Raw genomic sequence first — 21,603 nt, forward strand, 5'->3', positions numbered from 1 at the left:
ACAGTTTTGTTTATGTGAGGACTTATATTGGTGTAATTGTCCCATTCTAGTTAAAGTGCTATAGGTTGACGCTACATTTAGACCACACTAAGGGCACTTAAAAGGTCAGGGCATTTATACACATGCTCCGCGAGTGTGGGGGGGAGGAGGTGCTTTAATTAGAGTAGTTCCAAGAACTGCTCTAATTCAGTGCCTGAAGAATCTTGTGTATTAGCGTCCCCGCGCTGAAAAATGGGAGTGCTTTAACTAAAGCTCATCGAATGAGCTTTAGTTAAAGCGGCCCCGCCGCCATTTTTCAGCACAGGGGTGCTGATACAATAGATGCTGGAGCACGGTAATTACCACACTCCAGCAGACTTAATTAATCGAGTCTGCTCCAACATGCTGTAATTACAGTGCATTGGAGCAGCCTTGCTGCTCGTGTATAGGCACTCTCAGTGTCTGCAAGTTAAAGCTCATCAGCTTGTGCTGCATGCCCTCTGAGCATCTCAAAGTTACACCACTTCAGGCAAGGGTTAACTCTGGCCCATGCTACCTAGCTCAAGTTAGGGTAACCTCAGTCTACACCATGGAAATAAAATGAGCAATTTGTAGTCCTCCAGCATCCCAGGATGCACTGCTCCCGACCCTCCTTTTTCTCCCCCTCCAAAGCAGGGATGATGCAGAGGTGTCCTGACTCCTAGCCACTCCCCAGCTCACCCGCCTTCTAGTTGCAAGTCAGCACCGGGCAGGCAAGAAACGGTATTAGTTTTTAACGTATGACTGTCCATAGCTTGGTCTAACTTTAACACTGCGTAATATGCCACTGATCTAGCATGAGCTAGGTGTAACATATAACTTTGCTCTTAAAGTGTCCCCTCAGAGGGGTTTAAATTCACATCTCTTACATGAGAGAACATTCTGTGTAGATGAGCCTTAAGTCCACCCTCCCCACATGCCACTTGGCTCCCCATCCCCTACCTGATCTGTTGCTCTTCTTTCTGTTCCCTATCCTTTGCTCCTTGCCTGATCTGTTCCTCTGCTTTCTGCTCCCTGCAAGCCACAGTTGCTTATGCCAGCACTTTTGCTAAGGGGTGGCCACCATTGCCTTCAGTGAAGACCTCCAGACTTTAGCGCATGGAAGGACTGCTACACTACCAGCTCCAGCCTGGTAACACTGCAAATTGTAGGCTGTGACGGGGGCTTCATGTACAGATTTAAAAGACAGAAGAGACCATTATGATCATCTAGTCTGACCTCCTACACAAGCACAGGTTATGGGTTTCCACTCTTGTTCTGCACATAAACCAACAGCTTACTGGTTGGTTGACCTACAAGAAACATCCATCAAAATCACCTGCAGACAGCCTATTAATGGGCTCTGTATTGATGATATAATATCAAGCAGCAGCAGGCTTGTTGCAGGGACAAAAGCTCACTGTTTGCACCTGAATCTCTGAAATGAAACAGAAGGAACGTAGTTGAGTAAACTTCTTCATACAAGCCTCCATGATTTGATCTTCCATAGGGCTAAAAGTTAGATTAGCATCGGGGTTCCAGATGTAAGATACAACTACATCAGCCACAGAGGCAAGCAACCTAGCTAGTGAATGCCTTGGTGTTGATCTCATTTTGAACACACAACTAGAGTTATTACCTCTGAAATGTGTGGCCACGCTCCTTTTCTATCAGCCATCTTTTTTACAGGAAAAAATCAATTTTAAGCAGCTCACACATTTGTCATAAATAAAACATTTTTATTATTTCTCTCCATCTTACAAAAAGAGAACTCATTTTCTCCCACTAAACAAAACTCCTTCTTGTGGATGGATTTGTTGTGTAGGTGTTTTGTAAGTTCTTAAGTCATGCAGGATCATTATAGACCAAAATCTTCACGTTGGGGAAAATACAAAGGAAGTCCTTACTTAAACAGAAAATTCCCAACAGTCTTTGAAGCTTTCCTTTCCACAAGTCTTGCAGCAAAACCTGACTACTTCAAAAGTTTATACCACTCATAGAAGAGAAATATGGATTAGTCCTCAGAGATCCACCCAGCATAGAATTAAACCTAAAAAACAAAATTTCAAATTAAATCCATCCAATCTTTTTTTGTCTTTCTTAGTATTCTCCTTCTCTTGAACTTGTTCTCTCTCTCCCTCCATCCTGCCTTCCCACCCCCTCTCTCTGTGACACCGAATTACATTTAACTCTGCTCTGAGGACAGATAAATATGGTGGAAGACCATGGGAATGCAATATAGATAAGTACTGTTTTGCATCTTTTGGTATCTAAATATATTTAAATTCTCAAACCTAAGAGACTAAAGCTTTATGTAGATATTAGATTTTTTTTCCTCCCCAAATTTTTCCCATTAGTATTACAGACCAGTGGTCTTCCACCATATCTAGCTGTCCTCAAAGTATGGTTAAATATGGTTTAATGTCATTGCCACAATAAGTGAAACTATAGCGTTGGGAAGTGTTAAAGGAGGGTGGAACAAATACTGTAGACAATGAAGTCCTCTCCTTGGAGGAGAGGAGGAGTCTTCTCTCTTCCTCCTCCTCCTTTCCTGTCCTTTCTCTTTTCTCCTCCTCTCCTGTTTTGCTCGCTGAGCAGAGCAAGCAAATTGCTTTGCACAGCTCTTCCTTGGCGCTACCTCCTCAGGCAATATTTCTTACAATGTCTTGACTGGGGGACACTATTTGCCAGCTTTATAAAACTCTCCTAAGAGTTCAAGGACTTGACTAGACATGGAGATGATAAAAATCAGGACAGAGGCTTATAGGTGGGATATGAAGAGGTGGTCTATGGGCAACCTGTATCCTTGCTGGAATTAGTGTAATTTTTCCGTGGCAAAACTAGAACTTGAGTCTTTGGAGATATTCCCTACTCTGAAGAGACCCGTTGATTGTTGATGAAACTTTTGATGGGGAGGTGTCAAGGAGAATTGTTTAAAATATACCTGTTTCAACAGTAACAACACAACTGATTTTTCTAACATTGGAATGTGTTCTTTTTATCAGATAAAAAACATTTTGCTGTGCCTTCTTATACATTGCCTCATGTACTATTCTTTACTTTTTACTTTCTAATTTTAAGTACAATATGTAGATGTCATGTTTTAGACCACAGCGTTTCAACTTTATCAAAAGAAATAATTCTAGATGACCTCAAATCAAAACTGAGTTATAATTTCCATTCTGGGATAACATCATTTTTTTTTACTTCAGCTTGAAATGAAGGGAACTTTAAAATGCTAGCAGTCCCCACAGGATGGTGATCCCATTTTCTGACCGTATCTAGGCAGCAAATTGCATTTGGTTTTGCAATAACTCAACAAACCCTCCTGTAAAGTGCTAAGTGAACTATTCAACACATTTGCATGGACATACCCGTATAAATGAGGGAACTGATACTGTGGTCCATCACCTGCCATTGCTGGTGGATCACGTACATTGCTAGAAGGCTTGAGGAGGTTCCTCTGCTGGTATGAATAATTGGGATGGACCAGAGGGACATAGTTCAATAGAGGGGTGTAAGGTGACCGAAAAAGGTGCTGTGGATTGTAAGGAGTTACCTATAAGGGAAGGAAATACAATATGAGAGATGAGGTGAAACAGAATCATTGGGTGCAGACATGTTATATTTGTCATGTGAAAGCACTCTACAGCCATGTGCTTAGCTCCAATCCACCTGCCCCACACTCAAGCGCCAGCTGAAAAAACCTAGACTGAGCTCCCTCCCCTGCTCCCATTCTGAAGACAGCACCAAGGTTGGCAGGGAAGAGGGGAAGGGCTAGAGGGGAACAGCTGCAGATTCTCAGCAGCTCCAAATTGCTCCAAATGTCTCTTGAGTCTGGGGGAATCGCTGTAACTCATGGCGCTTCCTGCAAACCGCTATGAGTTACAGTGGGGAGCTACACTTCTGTCTGTGCCCATTTAGAGCTTGATCTTATAAATGACATTTGGAACTAGAAAAGGCTGAAATATTTCAAAATTGTTAATGAGGTTGTGGTGGGGGGGAAGTTTGCTATGTCATTTTTATAAAATCTCCTTTAATTTTCTTTATAACCACAGTCTAGTTGTAACTTGGGGGGGAGGGAGTGGGGAGAGATGACTACATTCCTATATCTCCTAAAGCAGAGGAAAGATTTTTTGGGTGAAAAAGCTTATGAACTTCCCCACCCATATTGGGTTAATTTTGAACAATTGAACCAAGCCTTCAATTCCTCCCAGTGGCACAAGGAGTTGAGAGGACTCAGCACCTCCCAGTATGCTGTTCACAAGACAATTAAGGCAGTCATGTTGTTATAAGTGCCAACAAGAACAAAAAAAAAAAATCTTGGGTCACTTCCTGCAGAAGCCTTTTCAATGGCACAAAAATCAAAGATCTTGCACCAGACAAGATCTTAACTGCTATGGAAGTTTTTTTTTTTTTTCTGCAAAGAAATAGTGATGCTATTTAGGTCCATCTCATCAGGTTAAGTGGGGAAAAAAAACACTCCTTAGATGCATCTTTAATTGGATAGAGAGCTGCAGTGATGTTTGCTGCGATATGCATAACTATCAAACTTTGACCGAAATTGCCCAACAGAACTTAGACTAGTACCTTGGACTTCCTAGCTCTTCCAGTTGAGTTAACCACTGGAACACGCTGGTCCACATGTATGGCTATAGCATTGTCTACCATTTCTGTAGGATATTGCATTTTCTTTTTTTTTTTTTTTACTCCCCACTAGAGAGAATACTGTAGTGCTTGTGAGACACTGACTGCTATGCTTTCAAAGTGGTGGTATGTTAACTTCTTTCCTAGTTCATGTTTTAGCTTTTATAACTACTGCAATTACTACTTTTTTTTTTCCCCCTCTTTTCTTCTTTTTTTAAGTGTCCAGCTGGAGAAACCCACTTTCATCTGACCAGAAAGATTGCAGTGACATGTCAGATCACTTCTGCTGAGGCTCTCTCATGACTTTGCAAGTCAACTCCAGCTCTCTGCTGTTCCTCTTACTGTCAGAAAATATCTTGCAGCAGCCCATCCATTGTTTTCATCATTCATAAATTAACTTAAAATAGAAATGCACATTTCAGAAGGCTGATTGCGCTGTTCCTTAAAAAAACCAAAAACCCTTTCCTGAGTTAATCTATAATGGAACATAAGCAATTTGTTTTTTTAATTAGAGATTTGGGGCCAGGTCCTCAACTAGTGTAAAAGGTGTAATTCCATACAGATGTACTTTTTTACACCATCTAAGCATCTGGCCCCCAGATCTATTTTTGCGAAAGCATCAACGTCAGTCATGCCACATGACAAACTGCTCTGACTAATCTATTGTGCTTAGCATCCGTGTACTGCAAATTAAAGCATATCCATAACCATTTAGACACACCTGTCTTGAATAGCATCCTAGAGAAGGGTGTATAGTCTGCTGATATGGCATCCGCACTCTCTGATGATACAAGCCCTGTTAAATATACATAAGACACAACTATAAAACAGGCTGACTTGGTATATTAATTATTGTTGTGCAATACCTTGCTTTTCTTAAGGGATGCTGTCTGTTCAAAGGAGTGACATTTATCTGGCACATATAGGCCAAATTCTCTTCTTCACCTCCCCAAATATGGGTTTCTTTTCTGCAGAGGGTACTGAATGCTCCACCATATTTGGGCAAGAGCTCATTTTTCTACTGACTTCAGTGAGAAATCAGGAAATCATGAGGGCACATGATAGCTTGGCCCCCACTATGCATTCACCTCTAAAGGAAACAGCTAACCTCTATGAAATGCAACTTCAAATAACAAGGTACAAACATGTACCCACAACAGGAAGAGCCGAGATGAGGCCTACAAAAGAAGTTACCCCTAAAATTAGGATTTTCAAAGGTATTCCAGGTGTTTAGGTGCTCAGAAACTAAGGTGAGTGCTTATGTCTACTTCTGAATATACCAAACTCATTTTTCATGGACTAAGATGAAAAATGCTATTCCGAGGCAAAAAGATCTGGGTTCAGCTGAGGATCTTTGCTTCTTGCACAAAAGGAAATGACACAATGGGATCTCTCGAGGAAAATGAGAAATGGCTTGTGCAAATAAGCCAAAGGGTGATGAAGCTCAGCCAGGTAGTGGGGGACACGTGTGGTTTGACGGGCTCTAGGGTTACAGGCGATGAGCTGTGGGCACGTAAAAGACAGAGGAAGGGCCTTCTTTCACATGCTCAGTGAAAGGAATGGAACAGGCCTAATAGAAATGTTTTTCTCACAAAATGAATTTCATCTGCTCGATGCAAAATCAGAGATTCGAATGAAGGGATAGAGAGAAATCGATCGGTCACAGAAACTCAGAGTTTGTCGTACGTGACCCATGGATTGTATCATTTGGCAAACACGGCATGAAAGCTTGTGGAATCAGTACATCTGTTGGCTATAATGAATGCTAAGAAACCTCAACATAGCATCTTTCATGCACGGGTCCTAAACGTCACTGTATTCAGTAGGAATCTGTGTCAGTCTGAGGATCTATCTACATTCATTTCACTGAAGGACCCAGGATTACAATCTGGGGTTCTGCTGAGATACCTTAAAATTCAGGTGTTTGATTTATATGTGGACATGGGATTCCACTACAGTCCTACAGGTAAGAAAAGTGACATCCTACTAAAAGACATGGTTATAGGTTGGCATGTGAAAAACCCACATACCTGCAAGCCAGAAATTAGAAACAAGTGAACTTCTGGATAGGTCACAGTTCAGTGTATGTCTGTGTGTATGTGTATTATATATATGGATGGATAGATAGATATAATCTATAGATACAGATATCTCTCTATAGAGATATCTCTCTATATCACATCTATCTAGATAGATATCTATAGCTAGCTACATCTATTGATAGATATAGATATCTATCTATATAGATTATATTTATAATATCTAGATACCTAGATAGAGCTATAGATAGATATGTAATTTACAGATAGATATCTATATCTTTCTATAGATAACTATCTAGATAGATATTAGATATCTATGTCTATAGCTATAGATACCTATATCTATAGCTATAGAAATCGAGTATATATATAATATCTATCTAGATCAATAGATAGGTATTATACACACACACACACACACACACACACACACACACACGTCTATGCACACACACACACACACACACACACACAGAACTATGACCTAGCTTGAATTTCACTAGTTTTTTTTTTTTTTTTGGCTTGCATTTATGTGGATACACACACGCACAAATAAGACAACTCCCAGTGCCATATGAACATACCCAATTCACTAAACTACAAGCACTTGGCCTATGTTTTTTGCCTCACAAATTCACTTTTTGTTTTAGTGTTCATAGCTGGACATGAGTCGAGTTTCTACACCACAAATCACAAGATAGGTTTCAAAGCAATGGCAGCTAGAACCACAGCGTTGTCAGTGCAGGCTGCAGTATATCCCAGACCTCACACAGCCAAAAAAAGGAAAGGTGTATTTTTATTTTTGTATTACCTGGAACTGTGGGAAACCCGAATGGTTTGGAAAGACGGGAGGTGGAGGAAAGTTTAGGTTAAGCCAAAAAGGGTGATTTAACGTTGCAGTTGTTGAATTGGTGGGAAAACGTGGTGCAAAAATGTTTCCACTGTATTTAAAGCTGTTTTTGTCTGATGGTGCGGTAGTTACTGTAAAACAAAATGAGGTTAAACACATTGTTAACAGACACGCTGCACTTTTCTCTGCTCAACTGCCGATCGCTCCAATTAAACAGGTTGTGCTTCACCCATAAACACGATCTGCTTAAGGTCTCAGCTACTTCTCCTGGCTACAGCCCTGCAGTGCTGAGACCCAAATTCAAGAATTTGCAATTCAAACTCACTTATCAGACCATTAAACTCTGACCTCAGAAGACCCGGATCAGACGATTTAATTGTCTTAGTCATAGATACGAATGAAATTGCTCATCTAAAGTAAAAGCAGAACAGCCCCTTTTGCGCCCAAATCTAGAAAATTTGCTCCAAGTTAAAAACCCTTCTTGGGGTTAGGAAACAAGCAAGTCACATTTTGTTCATGTTAATTTTTGAGCATCTCTGAGTCGTGATACAGCTGGCCCAAGATTTTGAAAATGGAAAAGCAAGGTGCAAACATAACGGGTTTTGCCTGGCCTGAGTCGTGCAAAAGGACTGATTTTTGTTTTGTTTTGTTTTGTTTTTCTTTTTTTTCAGCATGTTTCAAAAAAGAGACTGTCTCACATTGGAAAGTCATTTTAAAATATAATCAGTTCCAAAAGACTCTAACCATTTCTGGAAAATGCTGGCCCAGGAAGTTAGCTGAGCCTTTCAAGGAGTTATAGCCAATGCAACATGGAGTGAATGGAAGGGCCTGTTGCCTTTCTTTGACATGGGACTACATTATTCATCATTCATTATTCATTTATCCATCGCTTTGTTTATCCCAGTGTAGCCCATGAAGTTAAAGCATCCCTTTGATGATATACAAAGAGAAAGAGACCTGCCACGTTTATTGCTAAACAAAATGGCACTGAATGCAGTAGATAGTCAGTGGGGAATTGTTTTAAACAGCATTTCATACTGGCTTTTTTGAAAAGGTATTAGTTAATCCATGTATTCAGAGCTTGGTAGTCATGGCTGTCCTGAACCTCCAATATTGCTATTTGGGAGAAGGATCCTGGGTTGATCCCAGTGAGGTGAGAGAGGGAGATCAGGTCTGACAGGAAATACAAAGTCCCATTATGGAAAAAGTTGAGAACCACAGAGGTAATAGGGTATACAAGGCTTTGGAAGGACATCACTATATGGCCACACTTTTTCATGTCCTCTCCCTCTAAACAGCCCCTTATTTGTTTTATTTTTGCCCATCATTCCTAAATCCCATTCGCCCACCATCTCACGATACACACCTGGAGTCTGTAGCACCTCAGTCACTAAGTCAGGGTTGGTCTTTGGGCAGATCTTGGAAAGCCCTAGAAGCTGCTTCTTCTGTCCTGGAGCTTGACTTTCCGTGGTTGTGGTGGTTAAAAGTGTTGCTGGTGCACTCTCCTTCTGGCCGAGGGAGCTGAGTTTGCTATTTTGTAGGAAGTCCTTGACCAGCTTGGCTTTCTCTGCCACTAGCTGCTTGTCTGGAGCTTTGGAGGTCTCTGTGTGCTTCACTGGAAACTGCACCAGTAACTTGCTGATCTCTAGGTTGGACGCTTCTATGTTAGTGATGCCATTGTCTACCCCTTTTGAGTTCTTGCCGCTGCATTTTGCAGGGCGTGAACTCTCCGCGATGGTGGCTTTTGTAGACAGCTGTGCATCACAGAGAGCTCTTAGCTTCCTCTCCCTTTCTTTGCTTCCAATCATGGCTTTGTACACACTTTCCACTCCTTCTGTTTCATCTAGTAACTGGTCCCTGTTGGAAGGTGGAATAAGGCTGCTGTTTGAAGCTGTCTGACTTAAGGTAAAGTCTGTTTTCTTGCCTTCCTCTGAACCTTGCATTTCTGTCTCATTAGTGGTCTCCTGTGTAAGGCTCAAGTATTCCTGTTCCACCAGAAGAGAAATTTCATCTTTGACACAGTTCTGTTCCAAGGATCTACATGAAAGAGAGAAATCTAACATAGATAATGCACATCCAAAAGGGAGAGCTGAAAATCACTTGGATGAAAATGCAATAATGAAGGGCAAAGAATTATTTTAAGATATGTGCTTAAAATAAAGAGAAGACATTTGGATCTACAAATATATACATATATATACACACATATACATATACATATATATATGTATGTGTATTTGTGTGTGTGTGTGTAATATATATGCACTGACAAATATATCTCTCTGGACATTTGGATCTACAAACACACACACACATACATATATGTATGTATATGTGTATATATATACACATGCAAATCTCTATATATATAGATATATCTATATATAGAGATATATCTCTATATATCTATACACATATCCATATATTCATATCTATATCTCTAAAGATGTATCTCTCTATATAGAAATGTATATAATATATATCAAAATGAAGCAAAAGCCTTGCCTACACCAAGGAAATGATCCATGGCTGATCATGGGAGCCAGTAACAGAAATAGGTGTTTTTCTTAGCATAGATGATCATCCATCAAGTGATGAAAGAGAAGAAAAACAATACTTTTATCAAAAAAATTCTTCTTTGGTGCTGACATTTGAAATGTTGATAAAATTGGATCAAAGCTTGGGGGGAGAAATAATCCTGTTTTTTTACTGACAAAGATCAACTGAAGCCTATTTAGGCAGATAAATGACCCTCATGATAGGAACAGAGCATGTAACCACTAATGAACTTATATTCTTAAACTAGTCTGTGAGGGAGGGAAGTTGTATTCTCCAGTTATTCATCAACATGAGACAAAAGAAAGAAAGTTGAGCAACTTGCTTCGTGACAGAAAGAGATTTCATAGCTAAATGAAGTATTAAACCTAAACCCTTACATTCCAGTCCTGGCTAAAAATTGCTCAGACTATCTTTCCTCCTTGTGATTACTTAGGGGACCAGTACGGATGGAGTGGCTTCTTTAGAGAAGGAGTAAAACTAACAGCAACACAAATATTTACTGGAAACTTTGGGGAGAGTTTAGAGGCTAATTAAGGCTGTTTTAAACCAAATGAATTGGTCCTTCAGTGCAATCTGCAGAGCTGTTTGCTGCGATGGGCTGGAAGAGTCTAGCAGGTGTTTTGGGGATGGAGCCCTGAATTTGATGGCACGTGGGAAGTCTCTGTCACCTGCCACTTGCAATAGTTCTTTCTCTCCGAAAGCACTGAATTTTCATTTTTAACCAAACTGAACGCTCTGGCTGTAGTTTTCAAACACAGGCACACAAAGTCAGGCTCCTCAATCAATGCTGCTGACCTAAAAGTGTCTGATGTTTCCAGAGGGGCTGAGAACAGTTCAGCTGCAGTCCAGGACCCCTTTCTTGTTGGAGGTGTCTGGATGTGAAGCCCCACACCAAACCCTAGTGAAGCCGACAGGGCCAAAGGAATTTGCACACCCAGAACTCATTGCAAGATAAGGGCTCTGCATGTCAGCTTGGACCTCTGTTTACTCAGCACTTCTGGAAATCAGACCACTTCTTTGTGTCAAATCAGGAGGTTAGGAGCTTAATTTTAAGCATTCTTGTTCAAAAAGCTTAGTCCTGTGCGTTTAACAGGACCGATGGGTTAAGTCTCAATGCATTTTTCTGTGACTGAGAACAAGCTGCAGTTCCTAAACTGATCTCCCCATCTCTACTCCATTGTGTTCACCTGCAGCTCCTTAAATCACTCCTCTGCAGTAGTTTTGACTTAATCCTTCAACCCTCTGAATCCCCTGCACAGTAAAACCTGATCCCCTCGATCCTGGGAGTAAAAACCGTCTCTGCATTATATGCTCTGCTCTAGGGTCCCTAACTGCAGCAATATTGTTTGCTTTCAAGGCCCTCATTTTATAAAGGCTTATCCGTGAGCCTGGTATTACAAGCATGTGCCTAAACCTTTGCAGAAGCAGCACCTAAACTTAAAGTCCACAGCACATTAAAAAAGAGATCTGGAAGGCAGGGGAAGATTCATGGAAGATCACTTAGGACCAAGCTCTTCAAGATATTTTGGGACCTAAGTACCATCCATTGAAAGTCTGGGACTCAGAGCAGCTCCATGGCAAAACCAAGTACTTGATCCATGCATTAAGTCAGTGTGTTGCAGGGAGCTGGGTAACGGCCCCACCTGTGATGAATTAGTGGCTTCCCAGGTGTTGAAGTGCTTAGTGATGAGGAGAGGCTGTGTGAGGGCTTGGAATAGGGACAGGGCTAGGAGCAGGGTTTGCTAGATGAGTTGGGTGAAGGTTGTGGTTGAGGGTATTTGCTGCATAGGTAGTAAAAAAAGTCCTTTAAGCCAGATAGTAAGATGCAGTTTATAGATCTTGATTGCCAGGTCAATGCAGTGGTGTTGGTGCTGGACCAATGAAGACATCAGGGGTAAGAACGGAAGAAGGGACATGCTGCTCCAAGTGGAAGCTCCCTCAAGGCCCCTAGCTGGTGAGATCCAGGCAACTGGGCGAGCTGGGGTAGGGACAGGGCCTGATGCTGGGCTTGGGGAGACCCTACTCGGGGCCAGGCACAGGCAGGAGCGAACTGAGCAGCCACCCGGGGCCTGGACAGAAAGGGAGCCCCAAAACCGTAATTTTAAAAATTATTATTTATTATCCTTATCTATCTCTAGCAAAGGGGGGGCCCGATACTAAAAGTTCACCTGGGGCCACCAGGAGTCTAGGTATGATGCCGACCCTACCGTGTGGCATTTAGGATGTTGCAGCCTCACGACCTACGGTTGTACACCCCTGCTTAACTTTGCCCCTCTCCCCAGGGAACAGCCCCACTGAAGTCAACAGGTCTACATGTACATCTAAAATGGGCATTCTCAACCTCTTTAGACCCAAAGCAGCTCTTGGTCAACTCGAGATATCCCGTGGAAAATGCAAGCTCTTTGCCTCCTCTCATTTTTTTGACTACAGAAAAATAATAGAGAGTTCTTCTGTTGCAGAGAGCTTAAAAAGACCATAACGGGTCAAAAGGTGTTTTTGTTGTTTTTTTTTGTTTTTTTGTTTTTAATATTATGGATTCCTATTTGAAATCTCTGGGTTAATCCTGTGAATCCTGTTTGTACACCTTGTAGCACTAATGTTTTGTGGCATCTAATGGCACCCTTGAAAGGATCTCAAGGGTGCTACAGCATCCAGGCTGAGAATCACCACTCTAGAGTTAAGCAAACCTGTTTGCAGAGCTAGGATGGAAAAATGCTGTCGCTATTTATTTATTTAGACGTATACCTACCTGATCCTAAAAGGTTCAAAGCAGCTTACAAAAACGGACAACCGACTCACAGATAAGAAATGACAAGCTCCCCAAATGATACTTCAAAACTTCAGACCTCCTCTCTACCCAGCTCTCAACTACCATGTCCCAGCCTAACACCCATAAAAGTAAACCCTTCAGCCAGCCTCGACTATGCTTCCCAACTGGTATTTCCATCCAGGTATATGAAACCTCTTCCACTACTGCTACATAGCAAAACTGAAGATGAGTAACATCCTTTAATCTGTATGTGTAAAGTCAAAGGACATGGGAAAGGGGAGCCTTTTCTTTGCCTGGGGCTTTGACCAAAAAAACCTCTTTTGGCCTTTGTTCACCAATAGGCTGCATCTTCTGCATCTGCAAAGCGAGTGTGAAACACTTTGGAAGTTCATGATGACATTGCTTATCCCTGCTTTGCCCTGGTGTGTGGATCTCCCTGTGTCATGGCAGTGTCCGAGTGCCACAGTCCAGTAGTGCAATGTATCGCCAAACGCGAATATTCCTGGCCGAAACAGCTACAGTATGCCAGCCTGCGTGCAAGGTGCCTGACAGTGATGAATTGGAGCCATTCATGGTAAGAATATTTTTCTTTTTCTTTTAAGCACTTTTTAATTATGGATTTGCCTAATGTAGCTCCCTATTCCAAAGTGCTACTTCCATCTTTTGCCTCTGGCTGGGAGTGTACCGCTCACTCCTTTCCAAAATCAATCCATGACTTAATGCCTCGTCTCTTCTTTGTTTGGGGGCTTGGGCGCCTGGAGTTCTAGATGTGTGCTATACATGTGCCTGCGTCTAAACAGGCTGCTATGCTTTTTAGCAAATCATAAATGATACATTTTCCTAATTACCTTTGCTTATGGAATAACTCTATTATTAGGGTTTTTAAACTGCATGGCTCTTCCCCTTTCCTTTAACACCCCCCCCCCGCCGACTAACACATTTCAGTGCAATACTGCAGAAATTAAATGAGCAGATGGCTGTATGTGTTGTGTGTGTGTCCTCTTTTATTATTTGTATGAAGTGCCGCCTTTTTAGTACAGTATTTGAGGTGTACAACCTTCCCCGTCCTCAACCCCTGCCCTCCCTGGCTCTGACTCTTACTGGCGTTCCTTTTAGCCTTTCCAGTTTCACAGGCTGCAATCTTGATCCTGAAACTCTTTACCCATGTACTGTATTTGTGTGCCATCAATGTCAGTGTAATTACTTGAAGTTTTGGGGGAGGTTTTTGTTGGTGGAGTGCACTCCCTGCCTCCCTCCTTCCCACCACTACAAACTAGTATGGTCAGTGTTGGCATCCCACAAGGCTTGGGCCAAGGGAAGAAAGGGGAGGGCAAGGAAAGGTAGGGATTTGTGAGAGTTGAGGGTTTTTATTTCTTTGGAGAAAGGGAGGTGAAGAAAGTAGACTTTGGAACGAGGGAGATGTTAAGGGCACCAAGCTGCCTGTACCCCTGTTAAGCAAAAAGAATAATTGTTTGAAGGCAACATTTGAAGTTAACTGCAAACTGGGTTGAGTGGCTAATAGGAACTGTTCAGAGGAATCTGGATGAGCAAAAACACAGGCCACACTCCTAGGATGGAGGGCTGTATTTCCAAGACAGCAGTGACGCAGAAGGACTTGTGAGTCATGGTGGATAATCAGGTAAACCTGAGCCCTTAGAGCAACGTGGTATCTAAGAGGGCGGATGTGTTACTTGGATGTATAAGCAGGGGACTGCTGGATAAACGTAGACGCTGATACTGAAACCACTGCACACGGCGCACTAGTGAGAGCATTTACTGGAGCACTCTGTCAATCTCTGGTGTTCACACTTCAAAAAGGATGCTGACAAATTGGCGAGGATTAAGACAAGTGCTACAATAATGATATAAGGGATAGAAACCCTGCCTCATGGTGAGAGACTAAAGTGCACCTGAGAAAAGGTGCAGAAGGGACTTGATTATGGCCTACCTACACGAGGAGGAGTTTTCTAGCAGGAGAGTGGTCTTTAATTCAGCCGACAAAGTCAGGCTAGAAATAAATGTTGGTAACAGCTAGCATGGGAGCAACTTGCATCAGGATGTGGTGGACTCACTTGAAGGCTAAATCAGGACTGCAGTGGTTAACAGGAGCTGCACTAGTTCAATCAGCAGCTGTGGCCTGGTGGCAGGGATGACAAGGTCAAACTCCCTGGCTTGTGCAAGACAGAGGAGATGAGCAGAATGGCACCTCTGGGCTCAAGGTCTATGAAGGCTTGTTGCTGTCTATGATACTGGATGCATTATTAAGAGTACTGATCATAAGCAAAAACGTTCCCTTCTAGCATCCCCCATGTAGCACAGTGTTTTTTTAAACTATTGTATGAATAATCCCTGGATGTATAAGGCAGAGAGCATGTGAAATGGAGGAAGGGGAAAGGAAAGTGTGGGAGTGGGGAGAAGGAGAAGGACCAACTCCTCTATGATATCTCAGCACTACTTCTATTCTCAAAGCAGAGCAAAGCAATATAGCAAACTTAAAGGGATACATAACCAAAAAAAAATGTTTTAAGAAGTACTGATGTGGCGGTATAGCAGTTGTTGGTTGGGAACAGAGAAGTCAGGCTTTAGCACGAGATCTTAAGAGTGCAAAAGGATGAGGAAGGTAGGGTGAGCCAGTGATAAGGCACCGGGGCAGTTGTCAGACACCTGGTTTCTATTCCCAGCTTTTGGCTGTGTGACCTTGGGGCAGTCACTTTACTTCTATATAACCCACTGAAGAGGGTTATATTTTCCTCCTCTTGGCTTGTGGCTGGAGAGCCTAAGCGCTAGGTCTTGTAAGGGAGGGCACCTAGAAGAACATAAAGGATCAAGCAAACATCATGTGCCAGCACAGAGAATTGAAGTACTAAAAAGAGACCCAAAAAGACGGGGAATTCCTTTTCCATAGGAGAGTTATAAATGCTGTCAAGGCTTTCCCCTCTTGTGTGACCTGCTTCCGACTTGACTAGCTGTGGAGAAATGAAGAGCCACAGGGCACACCCGTGTTATCAGGCGAGCATGTGTCTAAGGGTGGACAGTAGCATGCAAAGGTCACAATAAATGATTTGCATTTCTATAGTGCCTTTCATCCACAGAGCTCTAGTTTTACCATGAACATTAAATCATGCAACCAGTCCCTGAAATGCCATCATTCCTGGGGAAAGGACAGTAGGGAGGGATGGCTTGGAGGATGGAGATTGGAGTTCCCAGTCAAGACTATGCTCTACTCTGGCATGAAAGAGGAGGGCAGGAAATAAAAACGGTGTTGTGCCCCCTGGAAATCATGGTGGGCAAATGATGGAAAGAGGGAATGGAAATTGCACGCTGGACTGTAGAACCAGAGTTATTTAAAAAGTGTGATTAGCCCTTAATGATAAGGGTTGAAGCCCTCCACAGTTGCAGCGCTTTCTCACACTATCCTGTGTTTTGGGGTTTGATACTGAGCTGGGCTTGACATTGCAGATATTCAACATCACAGGCGAGAAGACTGGCTTCATTTGCAGTTTCTAGTTAATTTTACACATTGCACTTTTGTAGCATCATGATAATTTTGGGAAATTGCTGCACCCATCTGATCAGCAAACCACGGGTGATCTCTGTCGTGGAAGGGGCTTGGGCACGTGTGCATCTCGATGCTACCAGCAGGTGCATTTTTCTACTAGTTTTAACACCATCCTATGCTGCTCATTCCTGAAACAGCACTTCAGCATGCCTAACTGTAGTGAAAAGCCAGGGCAATGTCTGATCTGTCTGACTCAAAGGAGAAGAACATTGTTAGTGCTGGGTGCTGACACAAACATGAATCTTTACTGAAGACTTTCTGGCCTGCTGGAAAAAAGAAATGGCACTGAAAGCCCTCAAATGTGTTTTGCTGCACATGAATGAGAGCAGGTGGAGAAGAATGTCCTGTCTGAATCGGCTTAGTAGAGAGAGAAACACTGATGCTAGTGTGTGCATGCATGTGCACGCACGCACGTGCGCACACACGTACCCCAGCACCCTCTACTGGTCAGAATTGGAACCTTTCACCTGTTTGCCATAGTCCAAAATAATAGCTGTTTTTTGCTCAGATAGGAGGAAACTAGTGCATTGGGAGAGGCAGCTCTGGGTGCTGCTGTGTTCCAGGTGATTATGCCAAAAATATGACTGTGTGGGTTGAAAGCTAAAGGTTGGTTGGTTTTAATTCTAAAATGCAAAAAAGTTGGGAGATGGCTGCTCATAAGTATCCTGTGGGCCAGAAGAGAAATAGCCTGGAGGGGGAAGCAGCTTTAAGGCAAATGCACACCAATAGCCCTTTCGTTCCAAATGGGAAGGAATATTGATCTGGGAGGATCTTTAGGAGGTTTGGAAAGGGAGTGAGGCTTGCACAGAAAGTGCAATGATGTAGAAGCAGGAAGAAACGTATTAGTGTCAGTGGCAGAAGATCTTCCAATGTGGGAAAAGTCTGTGTCGAGGCAGAGGAGGAGGTGCTGTGGAAGAGATGAGCTCTTCTGACAGCTGTCTGCTTGGCAGCTTGTGGCCCGTTTGTGCCGCAGCTATCATGAGCTAAGGGGCAGCGTTGTCCGCTGTGTACAGCACGGGCACCTAGGACGTTTCAGTGGCAGCTGACGTGGAGGTTTTGGGGATTGCAATTTTGGATTTAGGCACCTCTCTGTACCCCTCGTAAACAGTTCAGGGAACTAAGGTGTCTGTTACGTAGATGCAACACAGCTAACAAAACAGGACCCTGATCCCCTATGCTCCTATGGCTATTTCTAGTGATGTGCCATCTTCCTATGTCTAAATAGTCCGATAACAAAGCTAGGAGAGTGCAAGAGTCGTTGTTTGTTCAAAAGATTGCATGCACATTCAAAATGAACTCGGCAGCAATTTACATGAGTCAATATTTTAAAATAATTAAAGTTTAGTTGATTCAAGTGAGGTCACTAGGTTTGATCTGCGACTGCAAATATTGTTACAGATGACAAATTTAGGTATTGCCTTAATTTGTGCATTGCAAGGGTTTGGGGTTTGTGTTTTGGTTTGGGTTTTTGGTTTTTTTTTGTAATACATAAATTTGCTTTGGGAAGACTAGAAGCCTGGAAATGGGCTGTGTATGCTTTCATCTCCAAACTCAAGGGTAAAACTTTCACCCACAGATCAGGTCCTGCTCACCCTACTCACATGAGTAGTGGACTTGATTTTGAAGAGACTACTTATGATGTCAGGAGTCTCAGCATTTGATTTTTGGAGGAGGGGACAAGGTTTTTTTCCCCGAACCAGCACGGTGAAAAATAACCCCTCATTTTAAATTTGCAACAAGGAAATCGTATTAAATACATTGTCTATTGTGCTTTTTGATCCATTTAGTTTATCTCCCATTGTTTCTCCATACTTTGACATATGTTTTAGCACCCTTTCCATCAAAAGTCTCTCTCTAGCTGCTACAGTGATATCATCCATGTACCAGACACATTGTACCTCCCCCTCCCAGTATCTTGACTCACCTTATGACCTTATTTTTGCTTATTCTTTGTGCTACTGGGTCCATGCCATGCACAGATAGTGGTGACTGGGAGCATCCTTGTCGCACCCCTGTATGAATTTTAAAAGCCCCACTTAGGCACCCACTAACTTGGACCTGACTCTTTTCTTTATACAGTAACCTTATCCAATATATAAATTTCTCTGGGAACCCCATTTTTTCCTAGCACCCTGACTCTGCAATCCTGATCCACTCTTTCACATGCTTGATCTAAATCTAGGTTTACTATAAGTGTGTTCATTTTCCACTCTTGAATGTGGGATAGTGCATCTCTGATCACTCTGATCACTTTAGATTTCCTTCTACCTGGTCCTGCACATACTTGGTCTTCCTGCGTTATCTTTTGGAGGTTTTTCTTCAAAGCCAGCATCTTAGCCATTAACTTATAGTCCACGTTAAGGAGTGTAATCAATCACCAGTTCTTCAGGAATTCCTCCTCCTCTTTCTTAAAGAGTCAGGTCACAGCGCCTCTTGTAAAATCTTCCCCTGCCTCTCCTGTTTCTACTGCTTCCACAAATGCTTCCACTATATCCCTCCCTTTCCCATGCCCAAGACGTCTCATAAAATTTCATAGGCAGTCCGTCTGCTCCTGGCGAGTTCCCTCTTTTGTAGGTTTTTAAGCACTCCTCCACTTCCTTTAAGTGGATGTTTTCTTTTATCTTCTTTGCTGCTTCCTCCTCTACTTGCTCTTAAACCTCCTCTTCTAGCAAAACCATCATATTCTTCCTGTCTACTTCTAGGGCCTGCTTTAAATCATAGGCCCTGCTTGCTGATTTATTGTGGCCTGATCATGGTGGAGGCCACCATTTTTACGCCTAGATCGTGGTGCCCCACACCCCCTAATTGAGAGAGGGAGCAGATTTAGGGTCAGGTATAAATGCGGCAGCAGAGGCTTTGCTCCCAAGGCCTCTGGTTGCTGCTGAAAAGCCCAGTATCAACAGCCTAGCAGCCCAGGAGAGGGGTCACAAAAGGGACAAGGGGAGAAGAGAGCTTGGGGATGCGTAGGGGATGGGGTGTCTTCTCTGGGCAGGAAAACTGGGGTGCAGGGTGACTGGGGGCACCTGGCACCACACGCATGTTCTTCCCTGCCCTAAACCCCTGCCCAGAGGAGCACACACCCCTTCCCCTACACACCCCAAGCTCTCTCTTCCCCCTGTCCCTCTTGCTGTTTCCCCCACGCCCCAGGCTACTAAGCTTTTGCTGCTAGCTGGGAATGCAGTGGTGACCGCGTGGTCTGGAGCCGGGGCAGAGCCACGATCGGTGCCTGCGTTCACCCCTGCGTGGAGCATGCAGGCTGCAGATCGCAGCTCTGCCCCGGCTCCAGACCACGCTGTCACGGCTGCAAGATCCCAGCCCGGCTGCAGAGCAGCTCTGAGCTGTGCTGCTCATCCTGCTGGGAGAGGACTGGGTGGCGTGGTGTAGCCACCCCAAAGTTCCCCATCGCCCCATCTTGGGCTGGGGTTGGGTGGGGGATTGGACTTGAAATGGGTTGGGCTTGTTTTGAAAGGCAGTGCTGCTGCTTTTTTCTCTTGAGACTTGTCAACACCGTGCCTGACTGCCTTTGCATTCAGGAAGGCTTTCATTTTCCCACCTCCCTGCCACTTCCAGCCTCCAGCTCGTCACTCCAGGCTCGAGCCCAGGGGAGTTAATGGTGGGAAGCTGCTCTCTGGCTCTGACTCCAACTCATTCCCCTCCTTTTCAAGTTTCTTTTTCATGATACCCCCCCAAGTTTTCTTCCTTTTCCCTCCCTAACTCTTGGGCTCACTTATTTGTTCCACCTCCATTTCCTCTGCTTGTTTGACTTCTTCTTTTCCCCTTTCCCCCTCCCACCCCTATGCCTGGCTTCTCTCCTCCTCCCCGCTCCCCTTCTTCTTGAGCCACCTCAATTACAGCTATTTAAACTCCCCTCTTTCTCCTTTTCTTTCTTTCAGAGGGGCTTTTATCCACCGTTTCTACCTCACTTGCCCTCCTCTTCTCCCCACTGTCCCTTTCGGAGTCACGATGTTCCTCGGGGGATCTGACCGTGCTTGCACAGGCTTTGGGGCACCTGCAGAATAGGTGTACCCTCTCCCCCCTCCCCACGCACAATGCTCACCTAGTGCATTTTAGGGACTCATGGCACTCTGCAGCTCTGGGCCCCTTCCCCGCACATCTGTAATGCACCACATGGAGATTGTGTGGACAAATGTCCCTCCTTGCTGTATTGCTTTGGTTGCCCCTGGTATATTATAAACCCCTGGTGGGGCCCTAGCTGGATCATAGATGGGAGGTGCTGAATCCCACCTGGGTTTCCAATGGATGGTTCTCAGCACAACTCCTGCCTTCTGTAACCCCATTCAAATACCATATGAGTCTCGCACCTTCTCTACACACATTACTCCTTGCACATTCGTTTCCATCCACCATAGTCTTCTACCTCAAAATCCATAGCCATTCTTACTATACTCACTCGTTCCCTTGACTTTTTTTCCCCTGCAATAAACTTTATCCTTCTTAATTTTTTCCTCCCGCATAACTTGGCATGTTTCTTCCAAAAACGTTCACACCCGTCCCTGTTCCAGTAAGTAAACTCCCAAGCCTTTATGTTTTGGAAAGCCATCGTGCTGGTGAGAAGATCCTCCTGCACCTCCAGTATCTCAAACAGTGCTTTGTCTGTGAACTCGGATCTGGCCGTCTTTGATCCCATCATGGTTTGATATTGCTTTTATCCGCAGTCTGTGATCCTCCCTGACATCTCTCAGTGCATTTTCTGTGCTGTCCTGCCGTGCCGCTCCCGGTGGGCATTTCATTGCGCTCCTGCAGCTTTCGTGCCTTCTCCTGCTGTTCCTGCTCTACGTCCCATTCTCTCCTGCTCCCGTCTTCCCCCAGAGCCAGTCACGACACCCTTCCCTTGGTCCCAAAAGTGCTTGATCTTGGCCAAAAGGCTGAGATGTTAATGGGAACCTATAAAGATAGATCAGTACAGCCCATCCAAATAAGATGCATGGTAGTGCCCATCGCACTTGTCTGCCCTCAGCATTGACTCTTTGGTGACCCACTATATTAAATACCCATTTACTCCCTCTTCACCCCCACATCTAAGCTGTGCCTTTCTTTCCCATTTCCAATGATTACTGTTTCTTCACCAGCCTTAAATGGCTGGCAGACCTCACCAAATAGGACCCCAAACACTTCACCCAGAATCGCTCTGTCATCCCACCCCCCCCACCCCCCAGCC

The 21,603-nt window shown here is 43.7% G+C and overlaps 1 protein-coding gene across 1 annotated transcript in view; it reads right to left on the minus strand.

Annotated features, from left to right (window-relative positions):
- Positions 1 to 1,820: 1,820 nt before the first annotated feature.
- Positions 1,821 to 21,603, minus strand: part of CUNH1orf94 (chromosome unknown C1orf94 homolog) — a 22,869-nt gene continuing 3,086 nt past the window's right edge. The window contains exons 2-6 of the mRNA XM_019547542.1: positions 8,903 to 9,573; positions 7,498 to 7,667; positions 5,366 to 5,440; positions 3,372 to 3,556; positions 1,821 to 2,047 (exon numbers count right to left, since the gene is read on the minus strand). Of these exons, the coding sequence (XP_019403087.1) occupies positions 1,975 to 2,047; positions 3,372 to 3,556; positions 5,366 to 5,440; positions 7,498 to 7,667; positions 8,903 to 9,573 (1,174 nt within the window). The 3' untranslated portion in view covers positions 1,821 to 1,974. The remainder of the gene's footprint in view (positions 2,048 to 3,371; positions 3,557 to 5,365; positions 5,441 to 7,497; positions 7,668 to 8,902; positions 9,574 to 21,603) is intronic.

The sequence above is a fragment of the Crocodylus porosus genome, unplaced genomic scaffold (genome assembly GCF_001723895.1).
Source record: "Crocodylus porosus isolate Cpor-Errol unplaced genomic scaffold, CroPor_comp1, whole genome shotgun sequence".
Taxonomy (NCBI): Eukaryota; Metazoa; Chordata; order Crocodylia; family Crocodylidae; genus Crocodylus; species Crocodylus porosus.